Source organism: Bombina bombina, chromosome 7 (assembly GCF_027579735.1).
Source record: "Bombina bombina isolate aBomBom1 chromosome 7, aBomBom1.pri, whole genome shotgun sequence".
Taxonomy (NCBI): Eukaryota; Metazoa; Chordata; class Amphibia; order Anura; family Bombinatoridae; genus Bombina; species Bombina bombina.
Window position 1 is genome coordinate 83,338,359 of NC_069505.1, and position 27,786 is coordinate 83,366,144.

The 27,786-nt window shown below is 38.9% G+C and overlaps 1 protein-coding gene across 1 annotated transcript in view; it reads left to right on the plus strand.

Annotated features, from left to right (window-relative positions):
• Positions 1–27,786, plus strand: part of LOC128636237 (mucin-5AC-like) — a 196,490-nt gene that overhangs the window by 88,885 nt on the left and 79,819 nt on the right. Inside the window, 3 exon segments of the mRNA XM_053689276.1 lie at positions 1,095–1,259; positions 5,524–5,618; positions 14,191–14,317. Of these exon segments, the coding sequence (XP_053545251.1) occupies positions 1,095–1,259; positions 5,524–5,618; positions 14,191–14,317 (387 nt within the window).

The following is a 27,786-nucleotide window of genomic DNA, read 5'->3' on the forward strand; positions in this document are numbered from 1 at the left end:
ATTGAAAAATGGCTATATGAAAGAGTATAGGAAGTACATGTTTGTTTACAACTGGGCCTTAAGACTGTTTGCTAACTGACTGATAAGAAGAAATCCCAAAGTTATACTGATAAAAGTCACAAGAACAAAAAACAAGAAATGTAATACATGTTAAAATGCAATCCTTTAGCTTCAACAACAAAAAATTACTTTAAGGCCCATTTAAATGTGCCTCCCAACCATAGCAGATCCTGCAGGATTGGTAAAAGTTGGGAGGTCTAGCCCAATTCCCATCTGCAGTTTTTTTCGGCTGGAGCAAATATCCCAGTTTTCAGGGACCTCCCCAGCTACATCCAGGGCATGATGTCCCAACCACAACAAATCCCAGTCGTCACCCACCTATGATCAATCTGTGATGCCACCCCTCCCATCACACACCTACCCATAAAACACAAGTTGGGCACCATCTATTCTACAGTATATTACGGTGTCTTGTAGAATTGGTGATTCTCCCATTACCAGCTAAAATTAGAAACAAACTTAAATGCATCAAGATCATTTACTTCCTCTTTCAGTCTTTACTTTAAAATAAGGATACCTTACTCTTGGTACAGAAGCAATTTGAGTAGACTAAAAGTGCTAATGCTTGCGTGGCAAAACTTGGCACACATACCAAAGTAAGGACATAGAAATATGTTGCCAATGGTTAATGCTGTGCTGCCCCTGGACTTTCATTCTTGACTTATAGCATTTAAAACAAATTCATTTCAAGAGTGAAAAACCACTTATTTCTGAAAACAGTAAAAAAAATGTCTTGTAAGAACATTTTAAGGATGATATTGCAATATATATTAAGCTTGTTTGTATTGTTATGATTGTGGGTTGCATCACTGTAGTGTTCACCAAAAAGGGCTGTGTTAGATTTCTTCTTCAGCCAATAAAATCCCACAGTGCCCTTCCTGATAGTTTTAAATTCAAAGTAATCAAACGTAACAATTTTCATGCAACAACATTTTTTAACATTTAAATAATGCCCTTTTGTATGCATGATAGACATTTCTTGAATTTTGTTTGTCATTTTAATACCAAACAAGCCAAATGAACATCAATTTCAGGACTTTGTGGAAACTTCAACAATATTCAATCAGATGACTTTAAAGCCACTAGTGGGATTATTGAAGGAACGGCAGCCGCATTCGCTAATACCTGGAAGACTCAGTCAATCTGTCCTGATGTCCAAAACCTCTTTGAAGATCCATGTTCACTAAGTGTGGAAAATGGTAGGTTTATAATAGAGAAAATACACTGTAGAATAAATGAGTACAAAAGTTTGACATTGTTTATCAATAAACATGACTCCTTTTAATGTCTGATGAAAATATTAGGACTTTTATGTGTATTGTTTACAAAATTTCCTACTGAAATGGAAATTGATAACCGTTTCTATTAATTTATATCAGATACAATTTGTTTAAAAGAGACCTGCTAGACTCTTTCACACCATCACTTGAAAAAACAATGAGCCAGGGACCCTATTTATAGAACATGAAGATTATTTACTTTTTATTCAGAATGAATAGTGAACATAATACATTAATAACATAAAAAATTCATGGTTTGTCATTTTATAAGTTTCAATAACAGAAAAGCCCATGCTTTATTAATGTATTGGTTTATAACTGGTTACCTGGAGTCCACAACCTTTATTACCAGGGGCATCTTATAATATTGCCCACAACTTGTAATCTTGGTCTTAGTATTTAAATTTGCTGTCAACAAAGTGCATTATTTATACATTTTATATGTACTGCAAAATACTGTAATTGTATGTATACATTTGTTTCAAATGACTTTCCTTATTGCTGATTGGGTGGGTCAGTCGGTTTAATTTCTATCTATATTTCCTGTTTACATCTCAGAGTGTTATGTACTAATCCTTTCAAGGCCAATAAATCTGGGTAATAATAATGGCAACTATTATAAATTCAAGGCCTCAGTGCTAAGTATGTTTTAAAAAAAGCAATATGCAAATAGTAATGTTGTTTTTATTAGTGATTTTTTTTCCATTGCCATTAAGTTTAGAAACATATCTGCTATAGAGTGATGTGTCTAGGGTGCTGGTCTATCAGTGTCCCCAAGTTGTAAAGTCTTAAATCAGGATAAATTAAAACCAAACATTCTACTGAAATAAAATCAAACATTTTAGTTTCACATAAAATCCATTATCATCAATCAGGAATAAAAAAAAAGGATAAAACACTGTCATGAAAGTAGAAGAATTTATTATTAAAGTTGTTGAAACCCAATTTTTTTCTTTCATGATTCAGACAGAGCATACAATTGTAAACATCGAATTAACTTCATAAATTTTGATTCATCCACTTGGTATCTTTTGTTGAAAAAGTAACAATGTACTACTGGGAGCTAGCTAAACACATTGAGGCCTATTTAACAAAGGTCTGTCAGACCTGATCCAACAGTGCGGATCAGGTCTGACGGACATTGCTGAATGCGGAGAGCAATACGCTCTCCGTAGTTAGCATTGCACCAGCATCTCTTGTGAGCTGCTGGTGCAACGCCGCCCCCTGCAGACTTGCGGCCAATCGGGGGTTTCAATCAACCCGATCGTACTCGATCGGGTTGAATTGTGGCTATCTCTGTCCGACTCATCAGAGCAGGCAGACAGGTTATGGAGCAGTGGTCTTTAGACCGCTGCTCCATAACTTGCGTTTCTGGCGAGTCTGAAGACTCGCCAGAAACACGGACCCTCAAGCTTCATTCGGAGCTTGATAAATGGGCCTCATTGGGTGAGCCAATGACAAAGGCATATATGTGCAGTCACCATTTAGCAGCTATGTAGTGCATTCCTGTCTCTGAGCCTACTTATTTATGCTTTTCAACAAAGGATTCCAAAAGAACAAAGCTAATCAGATCATTGAAGTAAATAGAGAGTTGTTTAAAATGCATACTCTGTGTCATGAAATGTCATTTTGACTTTGCCATGACTTATTTAGGAAATAAAGTCATAGCAACACATGTGATATGAGTCAACATATATTGAACATGTAATGCTAATATGCATGTGTGGTATCCTATATTTTATTTATGACAACAATTATGTGGATGTGTTGAAATAATCACAAGTTTGGGTAAAAGTAATTTGTTTGATAAAACACAAACAAAATAAATCAGAAGTGTTAACGGAAGCATTGCATAGTGCTAACAATAGGTAGATGTTATTTTTGTGACATGTTTTTGGTGAGTTAAAGGGACATTGAACCCAATTTTTTTCTTTCATGGTTCAGATAGAGCATAAAATTTTAAGCAACTTTCTAATTTAATCCTATTATCAATTTTTCTTCGTTCTCTTGCTATCTTTATTTTAAAAGCAGGAATGCAAATCTTAGCAGCCAGCCCATTTTAGGTTCAGCACCATGGATAGCACTTGCTTATTGGAGGCTTACATCAACCCACCAATAAGCAAGCATAACCCAGGTTCTCAACCAAAAATGTGCCAGCTCCTATGCATCACATTCCTGCTTTTTAAATAAAGATAGTAAGAGAACAAAGAAAAATTTGTAATAGGAGTAAATTAGAAAGTTGCTTAAAATGTCATGCACTATCTGAACCATGAAAGAAAAAAATGTGGGTTCAGTGTCCCTTTAAGGGCATGCTCATTTTTGTGTATTGACATTAAATAATAAAAGTCATAAGAAGTCTTAGCAGAATCTAATCACGTTGATTGGAGTAGCCGTGTTAGTCCAGAGATTTAGATATCAAAATAACAAGAGTATTGCTTCAGACTTGATAAAGGAAGGAACTCTTCCGAAAGCTTGTCATCTTATAAATGTATAGTAAAGTATCATTGCTCAATGCAATATTCTTGTTATTTTGATATCAGAATCTAATCCAAATAAGATTGTGTTGGAGCTAGCAGCCCACCCTTAGTGGTAGATTTAACAAGGGCCGAATTTTCCCCTTGTTTCCGCGCGAGCCTAAGGACCGCTGCCCCATAACTTGTTCGCTGCCTCTGAGGCTGCGGTCTGCAATCTGCCTGATCCTATACGATCGGGCTGATTGACACCCTCGATTGGCCGCAAATCTGCAGGGGGCGGCATTGCACAAGCAGTTCTGGCAAACTGCTTTTGTAATGATAAATTCCGACAGCGTATGCTGTTGTTATTTAGTGATGTCTGTCGGACATGATATGCTACAGCGTATCATGTCGGACAGACATTGGTAAATCTACCTCTTATACTATGCTGCGTTACTATCAAATACATAAAACAGGATCCAAATTTAGTGTCTTTACTAGAACCAGCCACCAGTTTCTCTAATGTAGAGGATATTTAAAAGGGCAGATCTATCATTGTGCAGACAGAAAGGGTTCACTTATAGGGAACTTTTAAATCTGAGATTACAAATTGAGGGGTGTACTCGCTCCCCATATTTATCACTAAATGTAAATCCACTCAAGGGCACAAGGCATGGGTTTAAGTCCTGAGAAGCAGTGAAGAAATCCATGGTGCATAGTCTGAATCCTCCCATGCACACGTAGGTTTGTCAATCACCCGGTCTTATTATTCCAGGGTAATTTTCAACCGCTAACTCTAAGCTGGCAGAAAGGATTTAAGAAGCAGAGTTTTAAATATCTGCTTCATAAATACCAGTTGCAGGCTCAAATGAGTGAGCTTGTAACCAATAGGGCATTCACCTCTTGATAAATCTACCCCAAAACATCTCAAAAATATCTTTAAATATCCAAAGCTAATTTTATTTATTACAAACTAGTTTGATTTATTAAAACATTTAAAAAATGCTTTACACAAAGGGCTATAGCGACTCGTGTCTGCTCAACATTACTAAATGTGGACAGCGAACACTGTCCGTATTTATCATTGCACAAGCGTTTCTGTTGAAATGCTTGTGCAATGCCAACCCTCCGCTCACTGGCTGTCAATCAACCCGATCGATTTGGATCGGGATGATTTTAATCCGCCACCTTAAAGGTGCCGCACAAGTTAAGGAGCAGAGGTCTTATAACCGCTACTTCTTAACTTCCGTTTCAGGCAAGTGTGAAACATTGGGCCTCCAAAGCAGCATCTATTGCTTAATAAATGGAGCCCAAAAACGCCAGCATGTAAAATATAAATGTAAAGTTTTGTATAAAGCACTTTTTTATATGTTTTTATGAATCCAACTAGTTTCTATAAATAATTTTGGATATTTAAAAAAAAAATTAAAAAATATTTAACATATCCTCTACATTAGAGAAATGAATTGCTTGTTCTAGTGCATACTCAGAGTATAGAACAAGTACTGGTTGAAGAGGGATCATGTAATGTATTTCTGTTTTACATTTTTGGGTTGCTTAATATTTTGTATTGGTCCATGATGACATTTTTTTTAAGTAGTTTGCAGCTACTGTCTGCTCTTTTTTGGTTATTTGTTGTGGCATGGGCAGTAACCTACAGTAGTCTGCAGATTTATCCGTATGCTGGTCGGTTATACTGTTAGTTTAATATTTTGTATTATTCTCTTTAGAGAAATATGCCCAACATTGGTGTGGTTTACTTACTGATCCAAAAGGACCTTTCTCTTCATGCCACAGTCAAGTGAATCCATCTGTCTATCACACGGTAATGTATACAACTATTATTTATCATTTAAATGTTTTTTATATAACAATCTTTATTATATTGTTAATTGATTTACACTATATATACATATCTTGTTATTCACAACCAAAGCCCTCTATTTTCAAATACAGAGCATTTTTAGAGCACCTGAAAATGTATTCCTAAATAATCTGATAATAAATTCTGCATAAAATAATCTGCTAAAATAATTATTTTTATGTATGCTAAACTTCTATGTTAAAAAAGAAGTTCTGGGTCAAGAACAGTACCCAAAGACAAAGTGTTATGAATTAATTATGCATATGGACAAAGCCCAGACCTAGGAACCCTCATTTAAATGGGTCCTAATCAATTAATTAGGACTGAGTTAAAGGGACATGAACCCCAATGTTTTTCTTCCGAGATTCATATAGAACATACAATTTAAAACTACTTTCCAATTCACATCAATTATCAAATCTGTATCTTTTGCTTAATATTCTTTGCTTAAGGGAGCAGCAATGCACTATATTGAGAGCTAGCTACCAAGAGAACAAAGTACGTTTTAAAATATAAGTGAATTTAAAAGTGTTTTAAAAAGACATGCTCTATCAGAATCATGCAAGTTTAATTTTCTGACTTTACTATCCCTTTAAGCAAAAGAGATTTTAAAAGAAGGGAGGAATATGGAGCATGAGAAAAAAATTGGATAAGGCACATAATTAATACAATTGAGAAAGTAACTAGAAGTGTGGGAAATTACAGATAAGCCTAAATTTGTATTCAAGCTAAGTAGACAACAACTTTTCGGTACTATGAATTTAAGTCTTACTTTCCAATACAGGCTAGATTATGAATGCAAATAGTTGCGTGCAAGCACAAAGGCTTTTTCGCAGTTCTTTGCACATGTCGGATGTAGCACACGTATTACAGGTGGAAATTAAACACGTTCGCTCAAGTGCAATTGAATTTAACGTCCGTCAGAATAGTGCTCTGGTTAACTGTTACTTTAAATAAAAACTTGCACAAAAAACATTAAAAATGCCTTTAAAAGTATAGTTACACTCATAATAACACTAAATAATTGCAATAAAAAGTTATGAGGGTTCAAAGATATGAAGTCTCAGGTGTTAGAAAAAAAAAGTCTATAACATAGAAATACATGTGTAAATTTGTATATACTGTATATCCAGACATGACCAAAAATATTGGCACCCCTGCATTTCTGTCAGATAATGCACCACATCACGCAGTAAATTGCTGCAATTACAAATGTTTAGGCATTCTCATGTTTATTTTTATTTGTTTGTATTGGTATGGCATACAAAAGTGGAGAGAAAAAACCCAAATCTGACACATTCCATGCAAAACTCCAAAAATGGACTAGACAAAAATATTGGCACCCTCAATTTAATATTTTGTAGCACACCCCTTGGTAAAAATAACTTAAATCAATTGCTTCCTGTAATCATCAATGAGTTTCTTACACCTCTCTACTGGAATTTTTAACCAATCTTCTTTTGCCAACTGCTCCAGGTCTTTCAGATAGGAAGGGTTCCTTTTCCCAACTGCTGTTTTGAGATCTCTCTACAGGTTCTATATGGGATTGAGATCTGGACTCATTGCTGGCAAGTTAAGTACTCTCCAGGGCTTTGCCTTAAACCATTTATGGGTGCTTTTTGACGTTTGCTTTGGGTCATTATCCTGCTGTAAGACCCTTGACCTCTGACAGAGAACCAACTTTCTAAAACTGGGCCCTACATTGCACCACAAAATTCTTTGGTAGTCTTCAGATTTCATAATGCCATGCACACAGTCAAGACATCCAGTGCCTGAAGCAGCAAAGCAACCCCAAAACATCAGTGTTTGACTGTAGGGACGGTATTCTTTTCTTTAAAAGCCTCATTTATTTTTCTGAAAACAGTAGAATGATGGGCTTTAATAAAAAGCTGTAATTTTGTTTCATCTGTCCACAGCACATTCTCCCAAAAGGATTTTGCTTCCTTTATGTAAGTTTTAGCAAACTCCACTCTGGCTTTTTTATGTTTCTGTGTCAGAAGTGGGGTCCTCCTGGGGTCTTCTACCATAGTGTCCCTTTTCATTCAGATGGTGACGTATAGTGCGAGCTGACACATTTGTACCCTATGCCTGAAGGTCAGCTTGAATTTGTCTGGAAGTTGATCGAGGTTATTTATCCACCATTCCAACAATCCATTTCAATCTTTATTTCTCTGTCGTTCAGGGAGATTATCTACATTGCCATGGGCTGTAAACTTCTTGACAATGTTGCACACAGTGGACACAGGAACATTAAGATTTCTGGAGATGGACATGTAACTTTGAGATTGTCCATGCTTTTCCACAATTTTTTGTTCTCAAATTCTCAGACAATGCTTTGCTGCTCTTTCTCTTCTTCATGCTCAGTTTGGCACACAGAGGCAAATAACATAAAGGTTGAGTACATTTTTCACCATTTTAACTGGTTGCCGGTGTGATTTCTATATTGTCAGCACCTGGTAATTGATACAGGTGAGTTTAATTACAAATTACAGGAGCATAACAAACTTGTAATGCAATTATCTCTTACAATTTTAAGAAGGTGGCAATAATTTTGTCCAGTCCATTTTTGGAGTTCTGCATGGAATGTGTCAGATTTGGCTTTTTTTCCTCCATTTTTTTGTGTCATACCAATTCAAACAAAAGAAATAAACATGAGATTGCCTAAACATTTGTAATTGCAACACTTTTCTGAGCGAAGGGGTGCATTATCTGACAGAAATGCATATTTTTTTGCCATGACTGTATATATCAATGTGTATTGCCAAGCATAATGCCTGGTTTCTATCCTTACTTTCTTCAATATCATTCATAAATCAAAGAAGAGCACTCGCAGGTCTTAAAAATGGTTAATTCTATTAGCAATTTATATAAAATACAGATGTCAATGTTTCGACTTCACATCAAGCCTTTTTAAAGACATGTTTTGTTAAAATTTGTATCTAAATTTAAAGAGTGGCTTCCATGCAGCACTTCCATTTTGCTGGCGTTTTCATGCTATCTATATTAGAGTGAAAATGCCAGCAAAATGGAAGCTGCTCTTTGTAGTTAGATTAAATTTTGTACAAAATATGTTGTCTTGAAAAAGGCCTGATGGTTCATCTGAGATTTTTATTGTATCTACATCTGATAAAGACTCCCATACCTATAAGAGAACTGAAAAATCCCAAAAAATAAGATACATTTAAAAAAAGAGAAAGTTCTGATTTCAAATATAAATAAGCATTGGCCAGTATGTTCTTCAATGTGGGTGATCTCCAAAATCCACATTCTTCTGAAAGGTACATTCTTTCTACATCATAGAATGCACTGAAGATATCTTTAGAAAATCCCATAATAATGCACTAAAAATAATCTGGGAGCAGAATGCCCTAGGCCCACTCTTCTAAATAATTCTTTCACTACCAAAAGGTATCAATATTAAAAGAGATGATTGACTCTGGAAGATATGTTAGGATAAGCTGATCGATTATTGCAGTGGGTCTTGCAAAAAAAATTAATTAGAAGAAGTTGGTATTACCAATGACTCTGAATTGAAACATTGGTTTAGAAGATTCAATTAAAACAGTCATCCTAAACTCTCTGAATCATGCCCAGTAGCAAAAGGCCTGTTATTTAGAGAGCAATTTGTAAAAAATATTTCTAACATTATTTTTAATCTTTAAAAAAGGTGAAAAACTTATCTGGGAAAATATTTTATCATGTGGTTTCTCTTCCAGGATTTGGAAGGAAATAGTAATCTATAACTACAGGCTTCATTTCAGTTCCAATCTTTACCCAGCCTACAGGACTCATCCATTCTAAATGTTTCCCCTTGTGAGGAAGAACGAAGCCCACTACAGTGTTTAGAGGCAGAGCAAGTTTTCTTTCTCTAGCTATTGTGCCCCCCCCCATAAAATAAGAATCAGTGGCCTTCATACAATCATGGCCTGGAAATAAAAAATATAAATCAAGAAACAAAAAATAATATTTCCACATATGTCTAGCAGATTCTCCCAACATCAGAAGTCAAAGGCAAACTCACTTTGCTCTTTAACATAGATGCCTGGACCTTGAAATGTATTTCTTGCAAAGCCCCAGGTATTAGTCTGGACTCAGATGCTAGTTGTTTGGGTTTGGGATATGAGATGTGGCTTCATTCTCTCATTTATATACAATATCTTAGCAATTGGTTGCTTAGTTTGCCAAAGAGTAATCATATTGAGAAATTTAACAACAATCACAAAATATTTTCTTAATTTTGGTCTAAATAAAACCATTTCTGTCAAGGCTAAATACATATTCTGCCTCTAGATTCAGGTTCACTCCATTTTAAGGATGTAAGCAACTGGAAATTAAATAGATATTTGTTCTTCCAAGGTCATTTTCATCTATTCATATTTAAGCTGAATTTTAAAATATATCAAATTCATCCTTACTGCTGCTGAAACGCAGATCCAGATCATAATAGTTGCAATTATTCAACTGTGGAACTTGATGGGTTGCTATTCCTTTCCTCCATATGCGATTCTTTCCATTACCAAAAAAGTCTGTTATTTAAAGAGACAAACTGACACTGTTCCTTATAATTACTCTTTCACCAACTCATCAATGGCACCAAGCTCTATTTTGCATATTGCCCGTTATTTCCACATGTTCCTAGCTATTATTAGATACAGATAGCCATTCTCATACTCTAGTTCTTTAAATATCTCCCCAGCTAATATCATAGACTATTTCCTGATTTTTTCAACAAAGGCTTGCTGTGATTGTGATGGTTTCTGCACAATTGGATGGTATAGATGACTGGCAGCTTGATCCTCCTTTTTACTATGGTTGCCGGTTCCAAAGCATGGATTCCCTTACTGTCCTACACATGTAAACTCTCGCCAATGCAATTACTATGATGGTTATAGTATCCATGAAGGAGGAGAGTGTTCCCTTTGCCTTGGTAATGCAGGAGGAGGCTTTAGGACTAATTTTTCCAGATGAGGAGGAAGCGTAGCACACCGTACCAGATATGGTATTTATGTTGGGGGATTAAACAGGTTTGTTTCTTTTGACTGTGTTATGAGACTCCTCTTTAATGTCAGTTTGTATTGCACTTTATTGTGGCCCTTGCTGAAATTAGTGTTATTTTAAAATATAGGACATGTTATTGTACAAAGATTCATATTGTATCAATAAATTAGCATCATAGATCTCTATACAGTATACTTACCATCTCAGGCTGTTCTCTTCGATGTTTGTTGGGGCCTTATGCCAGCTGGGGTGTTGCTGGTTCTAATTTTGGATGTGGCAATAAATTCTTGACCCCCCATGTTTACTATCCAATGCATTTATATGCTATTATATGTCACACTTCAATGTTTTATAATAGATTTTAAAAGTTGTTTGAATTTCTGTACTGTTGAGTAAGTCATGGAATAAAATGTAAGCTATATATATTCAATAAAATACTTTTGAAGTACACTTTAAAAGATTGCTGAATTCTATGTCTTTTGTATAGTGTGGTGTAGTATCATTGCACATATTTGATTTTCTCTTTATATAAAGACTGTTATGTAAGAGTTTGCACTCTAAAAATGTAAAACTTTTGTATTTAAGTTGATTTACAATTCTATTGGGTACATTGATAAAGGCCCAGGCCTTCCTTGAATCCCACTGGTACATACTTCACAAGTTGAGGGGACTCCCAAGACTTGACATTCATATAATTTTATTCAACAATCAAAACCAATCTACTTTACACTGAGCCTATGTCAACACATTCCATCCAATAGAAATCTATCACAGATTTCAGGACATTTCATGATAAATCAGCCATTTTCAAACAACTCCTGTGAGTGCCCTATATTTGTAGTTCAGATTCTGCAAGTAAGTTAATCTATTAGAAGACTGCAGACAAATATAGTATTTACATGCGCCTAGATTTAGAGTTCTGCGTTAGCCACCTGCCAGGTTAGCCACCTGCTGGTATTTAGAGTCAGTCAGGAAAGGGTCTAACGCTCACTTTGCAGCCGCGACTTTTCCATACCGCAGATCCCCCGACGCCATTTGCGTATCCTATCTTTTCAATGGGATCTTTCTAACGCCGGTATTTAGAGACTTGGCTGAAGTGAGCTTTAGAAATCTATCGACAAAACTCCAGCCGCAGAGAAAAGCCAGGAGTTAAGAGATTTCTGGGCTAATGCCGGTTCATAAAGCTCTTAACTACTGTGCTCTAAAGTACACTAACACCCATAAGCTACCTATGTACCCCTAAACCGAGGCCCCCCCACATCGCTTCAACTCTAATAAAAAAATTTAACCCCTAATCTGCCGACCGCACACCGCCGCAACCTATATTATCCCTATGTACCCCTAATCTGCTGCCCCTAACACCGCCGATCCCTATATTGTATTTATTAACCCCTAATCTGCCGCCCCCAACGTCGCCGCCACCTACCTACAATTATTAACCCCTAATCTGCCGACCGGACCTCACTGCTACTATAATAAAGTTATTAACCCCCAATCCGCCTCACTCCTGCCTCAATAACCCTATAATAAATAGTATTAACCCCTAATCTGCCCTCCCTAACATCACCGACACCTAACTTCAAGTATTAACCCCTAATCTGCCGACCAGACCTCACCGCTACTCTAATAAATTTATTAACCCCTAAAGCTAAGTCTAACCCTAACACTAACACCCCCCTAAGTTAAATATAATTTTTATCTAAAGAAATAAATTATTTCTTATTAAATACATTAATCCTATTTAAAGCTAAATACTTACCTGTAAAATAAACCCTAATATAGCTACAATATAAATTATAATTATATTGTAGCTATTTTAGGATTAATATTTATTTTACAGGCAACTTTGTATTTATTTTAACCAGGTACAATAGCTATTAAATAGTTAAGATAATTACGAAATTACCTGTAAAATAAATCCTAACCTAAGTTACAATTAAACCTAACACTACACTATCAATAAATTAATTAAATAAAATACCTACAATTATCTACAATTAAACCTAACACTACACTATCAATAAATTAATTACATACAAATACCTACAAATAAATACAATTAAATAAACTAACTAAAGTACAACAAATAAAAAAAGAACTAAGTTACAAAAAATAAAAAAATAATATACAAACATTATAAAAATATTACAACAATTTTAAGCTAATTACACCTACTCTAAGCCCCCTAATAAAATAACAAAGCCCCCCAAAATAAAAAAATGCCCTACCCTATTCTAAAATAAAAATTGAAAAGCTCTTTTACCTTACCAGCCCTTAAAAGGGCCTTTTGCGGAGCATGCCCCAAAGAATTCTGCTCTTTTGCCTGTAAAAAAAAAAGCATACAATACCCCCCAACATTACAACCCACCACCCACATACCCCTAATCTAACCCAAACCCCCCTTAAATAAACCTAACACTAAGCCCATGAAGATCTCCCTACCTTGTCTTCACCACGCCAGGTATCACCGATCCATCCAGAAGAGGGTCCGAAGTCTTCATCCAAGTCCAAGTGGGGGCTGAAGAGGTCCATCATCCAGCTGAAGTCTTGATCCAAGCGGGGACTGAAGAGGTCCATCATCCGGCTGAAGTCTTCTATCAAGCAGCATCTTTAATCTTCTTTCTTCCGGCTCCATCTTCATCCCGCCGATCCCTCCAAGGCGGATTAGGGGTTAATAACTTTATTATAGTAGCGGTGAGGTCCGGTCGGCAGATTAGGGGTTAATAATTGTAGGTAGGTGGCGGCGACGTTGGGGGCAGCGGATTAGGGGTTAATAAATATAATATAGGGGTTGGCGGTGTTAGGGGCAGCAGATTAGGGGTACATAGGTATAACGTAGGTTGCGGCGGTGTACGGAGCGGCAGATTAGGGGTTAATAATAATATGCAGGGGTCAGCGATAGCGGGTCGGCAGATTAGGGGTTAATAAGTGTAAGGCTAGGGGTGTTTAGACTCGGGGTACATGTTAGGGTGTTAGGTGCAGACTTAGGAAGTGTTTCCCCATAGGAAACAATGGGGCTGCGTTAGGAGCTGAACGCTGCTTTTTTGCAGGTGTTAGATTTTTTTTCAGTTCAAACGGCCCCATTGTTTCCTATGGGGGAATCGTGCACGAGCACGTTTTTGAAGCTGGCCACGTCCGTAAGCACCGCTGGTATTTAGAGTTGCAGTGGCAGTAAATTATGCTATATGCTCCCTTTTTGGAGCCTAACGCAGCCCTTCTGTGAACTCTAAATACCAGTGGTATTTAAAAGGTGCGGGGGAAAAAAAGCATGCGTAGCTAACGCACCCCTTTGGCCGCAGAACTCCAAATCTAGGTGATGGTATTTACTATCCCTTAAATATATGAATCTCTTTTGTAATTTGTTGATTGTGAAACTCTGTTTATGCTTATATAAGTCTACAAGGCTTTGTCATGAAGAAATTCTGATATCTGCATTGGTCATTATTCTAGAGATCTATAAAATAGACATCTTGTATATAATACATTTAGAAGTGAATTAGGATTTACACTGTGATCTGTGTTTGTCCCTCTTTAGAGATGTTTGTCTGATACGTGCAGCTGTAAGGACTGTGAGGACGGCATGTGTGCCGCTCTTTCTTCTTATGTACATGCATGTTCTAGGAAAGGAGTCACTCTAACAGGATGGCGAAAAAATGTGTGTGGTAAGGAAAAAACCACTGTATAGTTTTACTGTTTCACAAATAAGTATCTTTAACTTAACCAGTAGTCTCATTATTTTCATACACACACACAATTCCCTCTGACGTATTAGGTAGTTAATCATTTACCTATGGAAATATCACAGACACACTAATATTAATACAGCATTTATGAGATAATGTATTTTTGCTGCTGTAATGTTCTGGGTGCAATTACTGTTCCTTCAGAATAGCAGTGGCGACAGCAAGTCATACTAATCCCTAACATGTTAGGAAGGACTAACATGATTTACTCTACAGTTAACAAGTAGTGATGGAATTACTGTTGTTGGGATTCCACATTATCACAGTGGTACTGCTGCCCTAACTGACACTATGGATGGCAACATTTGTGTTTCTAAGCTATCGTTCTAATTGTTGTCTGATACCAATGATTTCTGGTAGATATTTAGTTTTAAAGTCATATGGAAATTTGAGTTTGGTTTAATACTGGAAAACTAGGAAAGAGTAAAAAATTATGTCTCCCCTAAAACAATGGGTTAATCTCCACCCTATATATGTTTTTTATCCACTGGTTAATAACAAATATAGCAGTGATTCCTGCAAGCTGCTAGTAAAAAACAAAAACAATAAATCTCCCAGCTGGTAGCGATTAGTATAAGCCAGAGATTCACAATAGCTGCAAGCAATAATCACAGACCAGTTATTGTCAACAGTTATAAAGACAAAAGCAGTGCCACCCCTTAAGTGCTATTAATAAACACAGAGCAGTGATATCCCAGCCAATAGTAATAAGCACCAGTGATTGCCCCCAGCTGCTAGCAGTAAGCACATACCAATGATTCCCCCAGCTACTAGTAATAAGCACATATCAGTGATCCATCAGCTGTTAGTAATAAGCAAATACCAGTGATTCCTCCCAGTTGCTAGTAATAAGCACATACTAGTGATCACCTAGCTGCAAGTAATAAGTACATACCAGTGATTTCGCCAGCTGCTAGTAATAAGCACATACCAGTGATTCCTCCCAGCCAGCTGCTAGTAATAAGCACATACCAGTTAACACCCAGCTGCTAGTAATGAGCACATACCAATGATTCCCCCCAGCTGCTAGTAATAAGCAAATACCAGTGATTATCCCAGCTGCTAGTAATGCCTGTGATCCCTCAGCTGCTAGTAATAAGCATATACCAGTGATTCACTCCAGCTGCTAGTAATAAGCACATATCATTGATCCCTTAGCCTCTAGTAATAAGCACATACCTGTAATTCACTACGGCTGCTATTAATAAGCACATACCAGTGATCCCTTATCTGCTAGTAATAAGCACATACCAGTGATTCCACCAAGCTGCTAGTATTAAGCACATACCAGTGATTCTCCCCAGCTGCTAGTAATAAGCACATACAAGTGATCCCCCAGCTGCTAGTAATAAGCACATACCAGTGATTGCCCCCATCATGTAGTAATGAACACATACCAGTGATCCCCCAACATCTAGTAATGAGCACATACCAGTGACCCCCCCATCATCTAGTAATGAGCACTTACCAGTGATCCCCCAGCATCTAGGAATGAGCACATACCAGTGATTCCCCCCTGGCTGCTAGTAATAAGCACATACCAGTGATTCCCTCCATCTGTTAGTAATACATATATACCAGTGATTCCCCCCAGTTGCTAGTAAAAAGAACATACCAGTGATTCCCCCAGCTACTAGTAATAAGTACATACCAGTGATTCCCCCTAGCTGCTGGTAAAATGCACATACCAGTGATTCCCCAGCTGCTAGTAATAAGCAAATACCAGTGATTCCATCTAGCTGATAGTAATAAGCACATACCAGTGATTCTCCAGCTGCTAGTAATAAGCACATACCAGTGATCCCCCAGCAACTACAGCATTTATGAGATAATGTATTTTTGCTGCTGTAATGTTCTGGGTGAAATTACTGTTCCTTCAGAATAGCAGTGGCGACAGCAAGTCATACTAATCCCTAACCTGTTAGGAAGGACTAACATGATTTGGTCTACAGTTAACAAGTAGTGATGGAATTGCTGTTGCTGGGATTCCACATTATCACAGTGGTACTGCTGCCCTAATTGACACTATGGATGGCAACATATGTGTTTCTAAGCTATTGTTCTAATTGTTGTCTGATACCAATGATTTCTGGTAAATATTTAGTTTTAAAATCATATGGAAATTTGAGTTTGGTTTAATACTGGAAAACTAGGAAAGAGTAAAAAATTAAGTCTCCCCTAAAACAATGGGTTAATCTCCACCCTATATATGTTTTTTATCCACTGGTTAATAACAAATATAGCAGTGATTCCTGCAAGTTGCTAGTAAAAAACAAAAAACATTATATCTTCCAGCTACTAGTAATTAGTACAAGCCAGAGATTCACAATAGCTGCAAGTAATAAGTACATGATTCCCCCAGCTACTAGTAATAAGCGCATATCAGTGATCCATCAGCTGTTAGTAATAAGCACATACCAGTGATTCCTCCCAGCTGCTAGTAATAAGCACATACTAGTGATCACCTAGCTGCAAGTAATAAGTACATACCAGTGATTTCCCCAGCTGCTAGTAATAAGCACATACCAGTGATTCCTCCCAGCTGCTAGTAATAAGCACATACCAGTTAACACCCAGCTGCTAGTAATGAGCACATACCAGTGATTCCCCCCAGCTGCTAGTAATAAGCAAATACCAGTGATTACCGCAGCTGCTAGTGATACCAGTGATCCCTCAGCTGCTACTAATAAGCACATACCAGTGATTCACTCCAGCTGCTAGTATTAAGCACATATCAGTGATCCCTTAGCCTCTAGTAATAAGCACATACCAGTAATTCACTACGGCTGCTAGTAATAAGCACATACCAGTGATTCCACCAAGCTGCTAGTATTAAGCACATACCAGTGATTCTCCCCAGCTGCTACTAATAAGCACATACCAGTGATCCCCCAGCTGCTAGTAATAAGCACATACCAGTGATTGCCCCATCATGTAGTAATGAGCACATGCCAGTGATCCCCCAGCATCTAGTAATGAGCACATACCAGTGACCCCCCCATCATCTAGTAATGAGCACATACCAGTGATCCCCCAGCATCTAGGAATGAGCACATACCAGTGACCCCCCCAGCTGCTAGTAATAAGCACGTACCAGTGATTCCCTCCATCTGTTAGTAATACATATAAACCAGTGATTCCCCCCAGTTGCTAGTAATAAGAACATACCAGTGATTCCCCCAGCTGCTAGTAATAAGTACATACCAGTGATTCCCCCCAGCTGCTGGTAAAATGCACATACCAGTGATTCCCCAGCTGCTAGTAATGAACTTATACCAGTGATACCCCAGCTGCTAGTAATAAGCAAATACCAGTGATTCCATCTAGCTGATAGTATTAAGCACATACCAGTGATTCTCCAGCTGCTAGTAATAAGCACATACCAGTGATCCCCCAGCATCTAGTAATGAGCACATACCAGTGACCCCCCCATCATCTAGTAATGAGCACATACCAGTGATCCCCCAGCATCTAGGAATGAGCACATACCAGTGACCACCCCAGCTGCTAGTAATAAGCACGTACCAGTGATTCCCTCCATCTGTTAGTAATACATATATACCAGTGATTCCCCCAGTTGCTAGTAATAAGAATATACCAGTGATTCCCCCAGCTGCTAGTAATAAGTACATACCAGTGATTCCCCCAGCTGCTGGTAAAATGCACATACCAGTGATTCCCCAGCTGCTAGTAATGAACTTATACCAGTGATACTCCAGCTGCTAGTAATAAGCAAATACCAGTGATTCCATCTAGCTGATAGTAATAAGCACATACCAGTGATTCTCCAGCTGCTAGTAATAAGCACATACCAGTGATCCCCCAGCAACTAGTAATAAGCAAATACCAGTAATTCCCCCAGCTGCTTGTAATAAGCACATAGAATAAAGTGCTTAGTGAGTACAGCGCTACAATGTCCTAGAAGAGGGGTATGTGGCTAAAGATGGTGTCCACGATTGGTAATAAATATATATAAAAAAAAATTAAAAAAAAATTAGTATATAAAAATAAAAATAATAATGAAGATAACCGATGGGTCCGAATACATATATATTACAATATAGAAATTTGAAAATTATAATAAAGATCAGACACTCCTAAATACTTGCTAGTTAAAATTATAGCATTTAATACGACATTTAGAGTTTAAAATCCTTGACAATGTGAGCATACAAAAAATACATAAAATGCAAAGGAATTCCTAAAACAAGATCTATGGTACAGCTATGTGTACATGAAAAGAAAAGCTGGTATTCAGTCAGTGGTGTCCAGTTAAGGAAATAAAATCCTGAAAATCCAAAAACAAAATCCTGAAAATCCAAAAACAATCCTATGATCCTATGATCTGTTCGAGCTGATGTGATATCCCAATGCTGGGCAATGCTGGGCAATAGGGCATAGTTTTGGTGTACACCTCACATTCATCACATTTTTTCATCTGTTCCATTTTTTATTTTTTCATTTTTTATATTTTTTTCGCACGCAGCTGTGATATCACATGTTGTATTTGCAATTTTAGTTTTTTGGATTTTCAATTTTGGAAGAGACTTGTATGTAAATTAGTTTTTTCACATACCACTGAGTGTTTCACTTTTTTCACCAAGTCCAAACACACCAGCATTGGGATATCACATCAGCTCGAACAGATCATAGGATCATAGGATTGTTTTTGGATTTTCAGGATTTTGTTTTTGGATTTTCAGGATTTTATTTCCTTAACTGGACACCCCTGACTGAATACCAGCTTTTCTTTTCATGTACACATAGTTGTACCATAGATCTTGTTTTAGGAATTCCTTTGCATTTTATGTATTTTTTGTATGCTCACATTGTCAAGGATTTTAAACTCTAAATGTCGTATTAAATGCTATAATTTTAACTAGCAAGTATTTAGGAGTGTCTGATCTTTATTATAATTTTCAAATTTCTATATTGTAATATATATGTATTCGGACCCATCGGTTATCTTCATTATTATTTTTATTTTTATATACTAATTTTTTTTTTTATATTTATTACCAATCGTGGACACCATCTTTAGCCACAAACCCCTCCTCTAGGGCATTGTAGCGCTGTACTCACTAAGCACTTTATTCTACTGACATTTTGGGATCTGGTTGGGGGATTCCGCATTTGGAGTATAGCTTGTATGGTTGATATCTTGGTGCTGCAAGATCCATATTCATATCATTGTAATAAGCACATACCAGTGATCCCCCACCAACTAGTAATACGCAAATACAAGTTATTCCCCCAGCTGCTAGTAATGAGCACATACCAGTGATTCCTCCAAGCTGCTAATAATGAGCACATACCAGTGATTCCTGAGCTGTTAGTAATGAGCACATACCAGTAGTTTACCAGCTGCTAGTATATAGCACATACAACCAGCAACTAGTAGTATGAATATACCAGTGATTCCCCTCAGCTGCTAGTAATAAGCACATACCAGTGATTCCCCAGCTGCTAGTAATGAGCACATACCAGTGATCTACTAGGAACTAGAAATAAGCAAATACCAGTGATTTCCCCAGGTGCTAGTAATGAGCACATACCATTGATTCCACCAGGTCCTAGTAATAAGTACATACCAGTGATTCCTACCAGCTGCTATTTATAAGCACATACCAGTGATTCCCCCCAGCTGCTAGTAATAAGCACATACCAGTGATTACCTTGAGCTGCTAGTAATAAGCATATACCAGTGATTCCCCAGCTGCTAGTAATAAGCACATGCCAGTAATTCCCCTAGCTGCCAGTAAAAAACACATACCAGTAATCCCCCCAACTGCTAGTAATAAGCACAAAACAGTGGTTAACCAGCTGCTAGTAATGAGCACATACCAATGATTCCCCCAGCTGCTAGTAATAAGCACATACCAATGATCCCCAGGTGCTAGTAATACGCACATACCAGTGATCCCCAGATGCTAGTAATACGCACATACCAGTGATTCCACAGCTGCTAGTAATAAGCCCATACCAGTGATCCCTCAACTGCTAGTAATAAGCACACACCAGTGATTCCCCCAGTTGTTATTAATGAGCACATATCAGTGATTCACCAGCTGCTAGGAATAAACACATACCAGTGATTCCCCAGCTACTAGTAATGAGCACATACCAGTGATTCTTCCAGCTTCTAGTAATAAGCACGTACCAGTGATTCCCCAGCTGCTAGTAATAAGCACATACCAGTGTTTTCCCAAGCTGCTAGTAATGAGCACCAACCAGTGATCCCCCTCATTTGCTAGTAATGAGCTGCTAGTGATCCCCCTCATTTGCTAGTAATGAGCACATATCAGTAATCCCTTCCAGCTGCTAGTAATAAGCACAAACCAATAATTCCCTCAGCTGCTAATAATGAGCACATACCAGTGATTCCCCAGCTGATATTATAGAGCACATACCAGTGATTGCCCAGCTGCTAGTAATGAGTACATACCAGTGAACCCTACATCTGCTAGTAATAAGCACATAACAGTGATCACCCAGCTGCTAGTAACAAGCACATACCAGTGATTCCCCTAGCTGCTATTAATGAGTACATACCAGTGATTCCCCAGCTGCTAGTAATAAGCACATACCAGTTTTTCCAAAGCTGCTAGTAATGAGCACATAACAGTGACTCCCTCCAGCTGCTAGTAATAAGAATATATCAGTGTTTCCATCAGCTGCTAGTAATAAGCACATGCCAGTGATATCCCCCAGCTGATAACAATGAGCACATACCAGTTATTTCCCCAGCTGCTAACAATGAGCACATACCAGTGATTCCCCCAGCTTCTAGTAATAAGTACATACCAATGATTCCCCCCCAGCTTCTATTAATGAGGAAATACAAGGGTTTTTGCCCCAGCTTCTATTAATGAGGAAATACAAGGGTTTTCCCACCAGCTGCTAGTAATAAGCACAAACCAGTGATCCCCCAACATCTAGTAATAAGCACATACCAGTGATCACTGAAGCTTCTAGTAATGAGCACATACCAGTGAACCTCTAGCATCTAGTAATGAAACCATAACAGTTATTCCCCCAGCATCAAGTAATAAGCACATTCAAGTGATTGCCCCCAGCATGTAGTAATGGGCACATACCAGTGATCCCCCAGCATCTAGTAATGAGCAGATACCAGTGACCCCCCCATCATCTAGTAATGAGCACATACCAGTGATCCCCCAGCATCTAGGAATGAGCACATACCAGTGACCCCCCCCCCCCCCCGGCTGCTAGTAATAAGCACAAACCAGTGATTCCCTCCATCTGTTAGTAATACATATATACCAGTGATTCCCCCCAGTTGCTAGAAATAAGAACATACCAGTGATTCCCCCAGCTGCTAGTAATAAGTGCATACCAGTGATTCCCACCAGCTGCTGGTAAAATGCACATACCAGTGATTCCCCAACTGCTAGTAATGAACTTATACCAGTGATACCCCAGCTGCTAGTAATAAACAAATACCAGTGATTCCATCTAGCTGATAGTAATAAGCACATGCCAGTGATTATCCAGCTGCTATTAATAAGCACATACCAGTGATCCCCCCAGCATCTAGGAATAAGAACATACCAGTGATCCAACAGCATTTAGTAATGAGCACATGCCAGTGATTCCCCCAAATGCTAGTAATAAGCACATATCAGTGATCCCCCATCTGCTAGTAATAAGCACATACCAGTGATTCCCCCAGCTGCTAGTAATAAGCACATACCAGTAACCCCCCCAGCTACTAGAAATTAGCACATACCAGTGATTCCCCCAGCTGCTAGTAATTAGCACATACCAGTGATTCCCCATCTGCTAGTATTAAGTGCATACCAGTGATTCCTCCCAGCTGCTAGTAATAAGCAAATACCAGTGATTCCCCCAAGCTGCAAGCAATAAACACATACCAGTGATCCCCCAACTGCTAGTAATGAGCACATACCAGTGATTCCCACCAGATGCTAGTAATAAGCACAAACCAGTGATTATCCAAGCTGCTAGTAGTGAGCACATACCAGTGATTCCCCAGCTGCTAGTAATAAGCACATACCAGTGATCCCCCAGCAACTAGTAATAAGTAAATACCAGTAATTTCCCCAGCTGCTTGTAATAAGCACATTCCAGTGACCCCCCACCAACTAGTAATAAGCAAATACAAATGATTCCCCCCACTGCTAGTAATGAGCACTTACCAGTGATTCCCCAGCTGCTAATAATAAGCAAATACCAGTTATTCTCTCAGCTGCTAGTAATGAGCACATGCCAGTGATTCCTCAAAGCTGCTAATAATGAGCACATAGCAGTGATTCCTGAGCTGTTAGTATTGAGCACATACCAGTAGTTCCCCAGCTGCTAGTAGTAAGCACATACCAGTGATCCCCAAGCAACTAGTAGTATGAATATACCAGTGATTCCCCTCAGCTGCTAGTAATAAGCACATACCAGTGATTCCCCCAGCTGCTAGTAATAAGCACATACCAGTGATTACTTCAAGCTGCTAGTAATAAGAACATAACAGTGATTTCCCCATCTGCTAGTAATGAGCACATACCAATGATTCCCCAGCTGCTAGTAATGAGCACATACCAGGGATCCACCAGGAACTAGAAATAAGCAAATACCAGTGATTTCCACCAGGTGCTAGTAATGAGCACATACCATTGATTCCACCAGGTCCTAGTAATAAGTACATACCAGTGATTCCTACCAGCTGCTAGTTATATAGCACATACCAGTGATTCCCCCCAATTGCTAGTAATAAGCACATACCAGTGATTAACTCAAGCTGCTAGTAATAAGCATATACCAGTGATTCCCCAGCTGCTAGTAATAATCACATGCCAGTGATTCCCTGTAATAATATATCAGTGTTTCCCCCAGCTGCTAGTAATAGGCACAAACCAGTGATTCCCCCCAGCGGCTAACAATGAGCACATACCAGTGATTTCCCCAGCTGCTAACGATGAGCACATACCAGTGATTCCCCCAGCTTCTAGTAATAAGCACATATCAATAATTCCCCCCAGCTTCTATTAATGAGGAAATATGATGGTTTTCCCCTAAGCTGCTAGTAATAAGCTCAAACCAGTGATCAACCCAACATCTAGTAATAAGCACATACCAGTGATCACCGCAGCTTCTAATAATGAGCACATAACAGTTATTCCCCCAGCATCTAGTAATAAGCACATTCAAGTGATTGTCCCCAGCATGTAGTAATGAGCACATACCATTTATTCCCCCAGCTCCTAGTAATGAGCACATACCAGTGAACCCCTTAGCATCTAGTAATGAGCACATACAAGTTATTCCCCCAGCATCTAGTAATAAGCATATTCAAGTGATTGCCCCCAGCATGTAGCAATGAGCACATACCAGTGATCCCCCAGCATCTAGTAATGAGCACATACTAGTGACCCCCCATCATCTAGTAATGAGCATATACCAGTGATCCTCCAGCATCTAGGAATGATCACATAAAAGTGATTCCCCCAGCTGCTAACAATGAGCACATACCAGTGATTCCCCCAGCTTCTAGTAATAAGTACATACCAATGATTCCCCCCCAGCTTCTATTAATGAGGAAATACAAGGGTTTTCCCCCCAGCTTCTATTAATGAGGACATACAAGGGTTTTCCCCCCAGCTGCTAGTAATAAGCACAAACCAGTGATCCCCCAACATCTAGTAATAAGCACATACTAGTGATCACTGAAGCTTCTAGTAATGAGCACATACCAGTGAACCTCTAGCATCTAGTAATGAAACCATACCAGTTATTCCCCCAGCATCAAGTAATAAGCACATTCAAGTGATTGCCCCCAGCATGTAGTAATGAGCACATACCAGTGATCCCCCAGCATCTAGTAATGAGCACATACCAGTGACCCCCCCCCCCCATCATCTAGTAATGAGCACATACCAGTGATCCCCCAGCATCTAGGAATGAGCACATACCAGTGACCCTCCCCCCCGGCTGCTAGTAATAAGCACAAACCAGTGATTCCCTCCATCTGTTAGTAATACATATATACCAGTGATTCCCCCCAGTTGCTAGAAATAAGAACATACCAGTGATTCCCCCAGCTGCTAGTAATAAGTACATACCAGTGATTCCCTCCAGCTGCTGGTAAAATGCACATACCAGTGATTCCCCAACTGCTAGTAATGAACTTATACCAGTGATACCCCAGCTGCTAGTAATAAACAAATACCAGTGATTCCATCTAGCTGATAGTAATAAGCACATAGAAGTGATTATCCAGCTGCTATTAATAAGCACATACCAGTGATCCCCCCAGCATCTAGGAATAAGAACATACCAGTGATCCAACAGCATTTAGTAATGAGCACATGCCAGTTATTCCCCCAAATGCTAGTAATAAGCACATATCAGTGATCCCCCAGCTGCTAGTAATAAGCACATACCAGTGATTCTCCCAGCTGCTAGTAATAAGCACATACCAGTAATCCCCCCAGCTACTAGAAATTAGCACATACAAGTGATTCCCCCAGCTGCTAGTAATAAGCACATACCAGTGATTCCCCATCTGCTAGTAATAAGTGCATACCAGTGATTCCTCCCAGCTGCTAGTAATAAGCAAATACCAGTGATTCCCCCAAGCTGCAAGCAATAAACACATACCAGTGATCCCCCAACTGCTAGTAATGAGCACATACCAGTGATTCCCACCAGATGCTAGTAATAAGCACAAACCAGTGATTATCCAAGCTACTATTAGTAGTGAGCACATACCAGTGATTCCCCAGCTGCTAGTAATAAGCACATACCAGTGATCCCCCAGCAACTAGTAATAAGCAAATACCAGTAATTTCCCCAGCTGCTTGTAATAAGCACATTCCAGTGACCCCCCACCAACTAGTAATAAGTAAATACAAATGCTAGTATTAAGCACATACCAGTGATTCCCCCAGCTGCTAGTAATAAGCACATACCAGTGATTCCCCCCAGCTGCTGGTAAAATGCACATACCAGTGATTCCCCAGCTGCTAGTAATGAGCACATACCAGTGATTTCCCCAACTGCTAGTAATAAGCACATAGAAATTATTCCCCAGCTGCTAGTAATTAACTTATACAAGTGATACCCCAAGCTGCTAGTAATAAGCAATTACAGTAAGTAAAATACCAGTGATTCCATATAGCTGATAGTAATAAGCACATACCAGTGATTCATCCTAGCTGCTAGTAATAAGCACATACCAGTGATCCCCCAGCTGCTAGTAATAAGCACATACCAGTGATCCCCCCAGCATATAGGAATAAGAACATACCAATATCCCCCCAGCTGCTAGAAATTAGTTCATACCAGTGATTCCCCCAGCTGCTAGTAATAAGCACATACCAGTGATTCCTTCCAGCTGCTAGTAATAAGTTTATTCTAGTGATTTCCCCCAGTTGCTAGTAATAAGCACATAACAGTGATTCCCCCAACTGGTAGTAATAAGCACATAACAGTGATTCCCCAGCTGCTGGTAATAAGCACATAACAGTGATTCCCCAGCTGCTAGTAATAAGCACATACCAGTGATTGCCCCAGATGCTAATTATTAGCAAATGCCAGTGATTCCCCCAGCTGCTAGTAATGAGCACATACCAGTGATTCCCCCCAGCTGCTAGTAATAAGCACATACCTGATTTCCCCCAGCTTCTAGTAATAAGCACATACCAGTGATTCCCCAGCTGACAGTAATAAGCACATACCAGTGATCCCCCAACATCTAGTAATGAGCACGTACCAGTGATCCCCCAGTATCTAGTAATGAGCACATACTAGTGATCCCCCAGCATCTATTAATGAGCAAATACCAGTGATTCCCCCAGCTGCTAGTAATAAGCACATACCAGTGACCCGCCAAGCTGCTAGTAATAAGCACATAACAGTGATTTCCCCCAGCTGCTAGTAAAAAGCACATACCAATGATTCCCACTGCTGCTAGTAATAAGCAAACACCAATGATTCCCCAGCTGCCAGTAATAAGCACATAATAGTGATTCCCCCCGGCTGCTAGTAATGAGCACATAACAGTGTTTTCCTAAGCTGCTAGTAATGAGCGCATACCAGTGTTTTCCGAAGCTGCTAGTAATGAGCACATACTAGTGATCCCCCAAGCATCTAGTAATGAGCACATACCAGTGATTCCCCCAGCTGCTAGTAATAAGCAGATACCAGTGACCTCCAAGCTGCTAGTAATAAGCACATACCAGTCATTCCCTGCAGCTGATAATAATAAGCATATACCAGTTATTCCCCCCAGTTGCTAGTAATAAGCACATACCAGTGATTCCCCCCAGCTGCTGGTAATGAGCAAATACCAGTGATTCCCCCAGCTTCTAGTAAAAAGCACATACCAATCATTCCCACTGCTGCTGGTAATAAGCAAATACCAATAATTCCCCAGCTGCCAGTAATAAGCACATAATAGTGATTCCCCGCAGCTGCTAGTAATAAGCACATAACAGTGTTTTCCCAAGCTGCTAGTAATGAGCACATACCAGTATTTTCCCAAGCTGCTAGTAATGAGCACATACCAGTGATTCCCTCCAGATGCTAGTAATGAGCACATATCAGTAATTCCTTAAAACTGCTAGTAATATGCACACACCAATGATTTCCTCAGCTGCCAATAATGAGAATATACCAGTGATTCCCCAGCTGCTAACAATGAGCACATACCAGTGATTCCCCATCTGCTAGTAACAAGTACATACCATTCATTCCCCAGCTGCTAGTAATGAGCACAAACCAGTGATCCACCAGGAACTAGAAATAAGCAAATACCAGTGATTTACCCCAAGTGCTAGTAATGAGCACATACAATTGATTCCACCAGGTCCTAGTAATAAGCAAATACCAGTGATTGCTACCAGCTGCTAGTTATAAGCACATACCAGTGATTCCCCCCAGCTGCTAGTAATAAGCACATACCAGTGATTACCTCAATCTGCTAGTAATAAGCATATACCAGTGATTCCCCAGCTGCTAGTAATAAGCTCATACTAGTGATTCCTCCAGCTGCTAGTAATAAGCCCATACCAGTGATCCCCCAGATGCTAGTAATAAGCACATACCAGTGATTCCCCAGCTACTAGTAATGAGCACATACCAGTGATTCCTCCAGCTTCTAGTAATAAGCACATACCAGTGATTCCCCAGCTGCTAGTAATAAGCACATAACAGTGTTTTCCCAAGCTTCTAGTAAAGAGCACCAACCAGTGATTCCCACCAGCTGCTTGTAATGAGCATGTATCAGTAATTCCTTCCAGCTGCTAGTAATAAGCACAAAACAATGATTCCCGTGCTAATAATGAGCACATACCAGTGATTCCCCAGCTGATATTAATGAGCACATACCAGTGATTGCCAAGCTGATATTAATG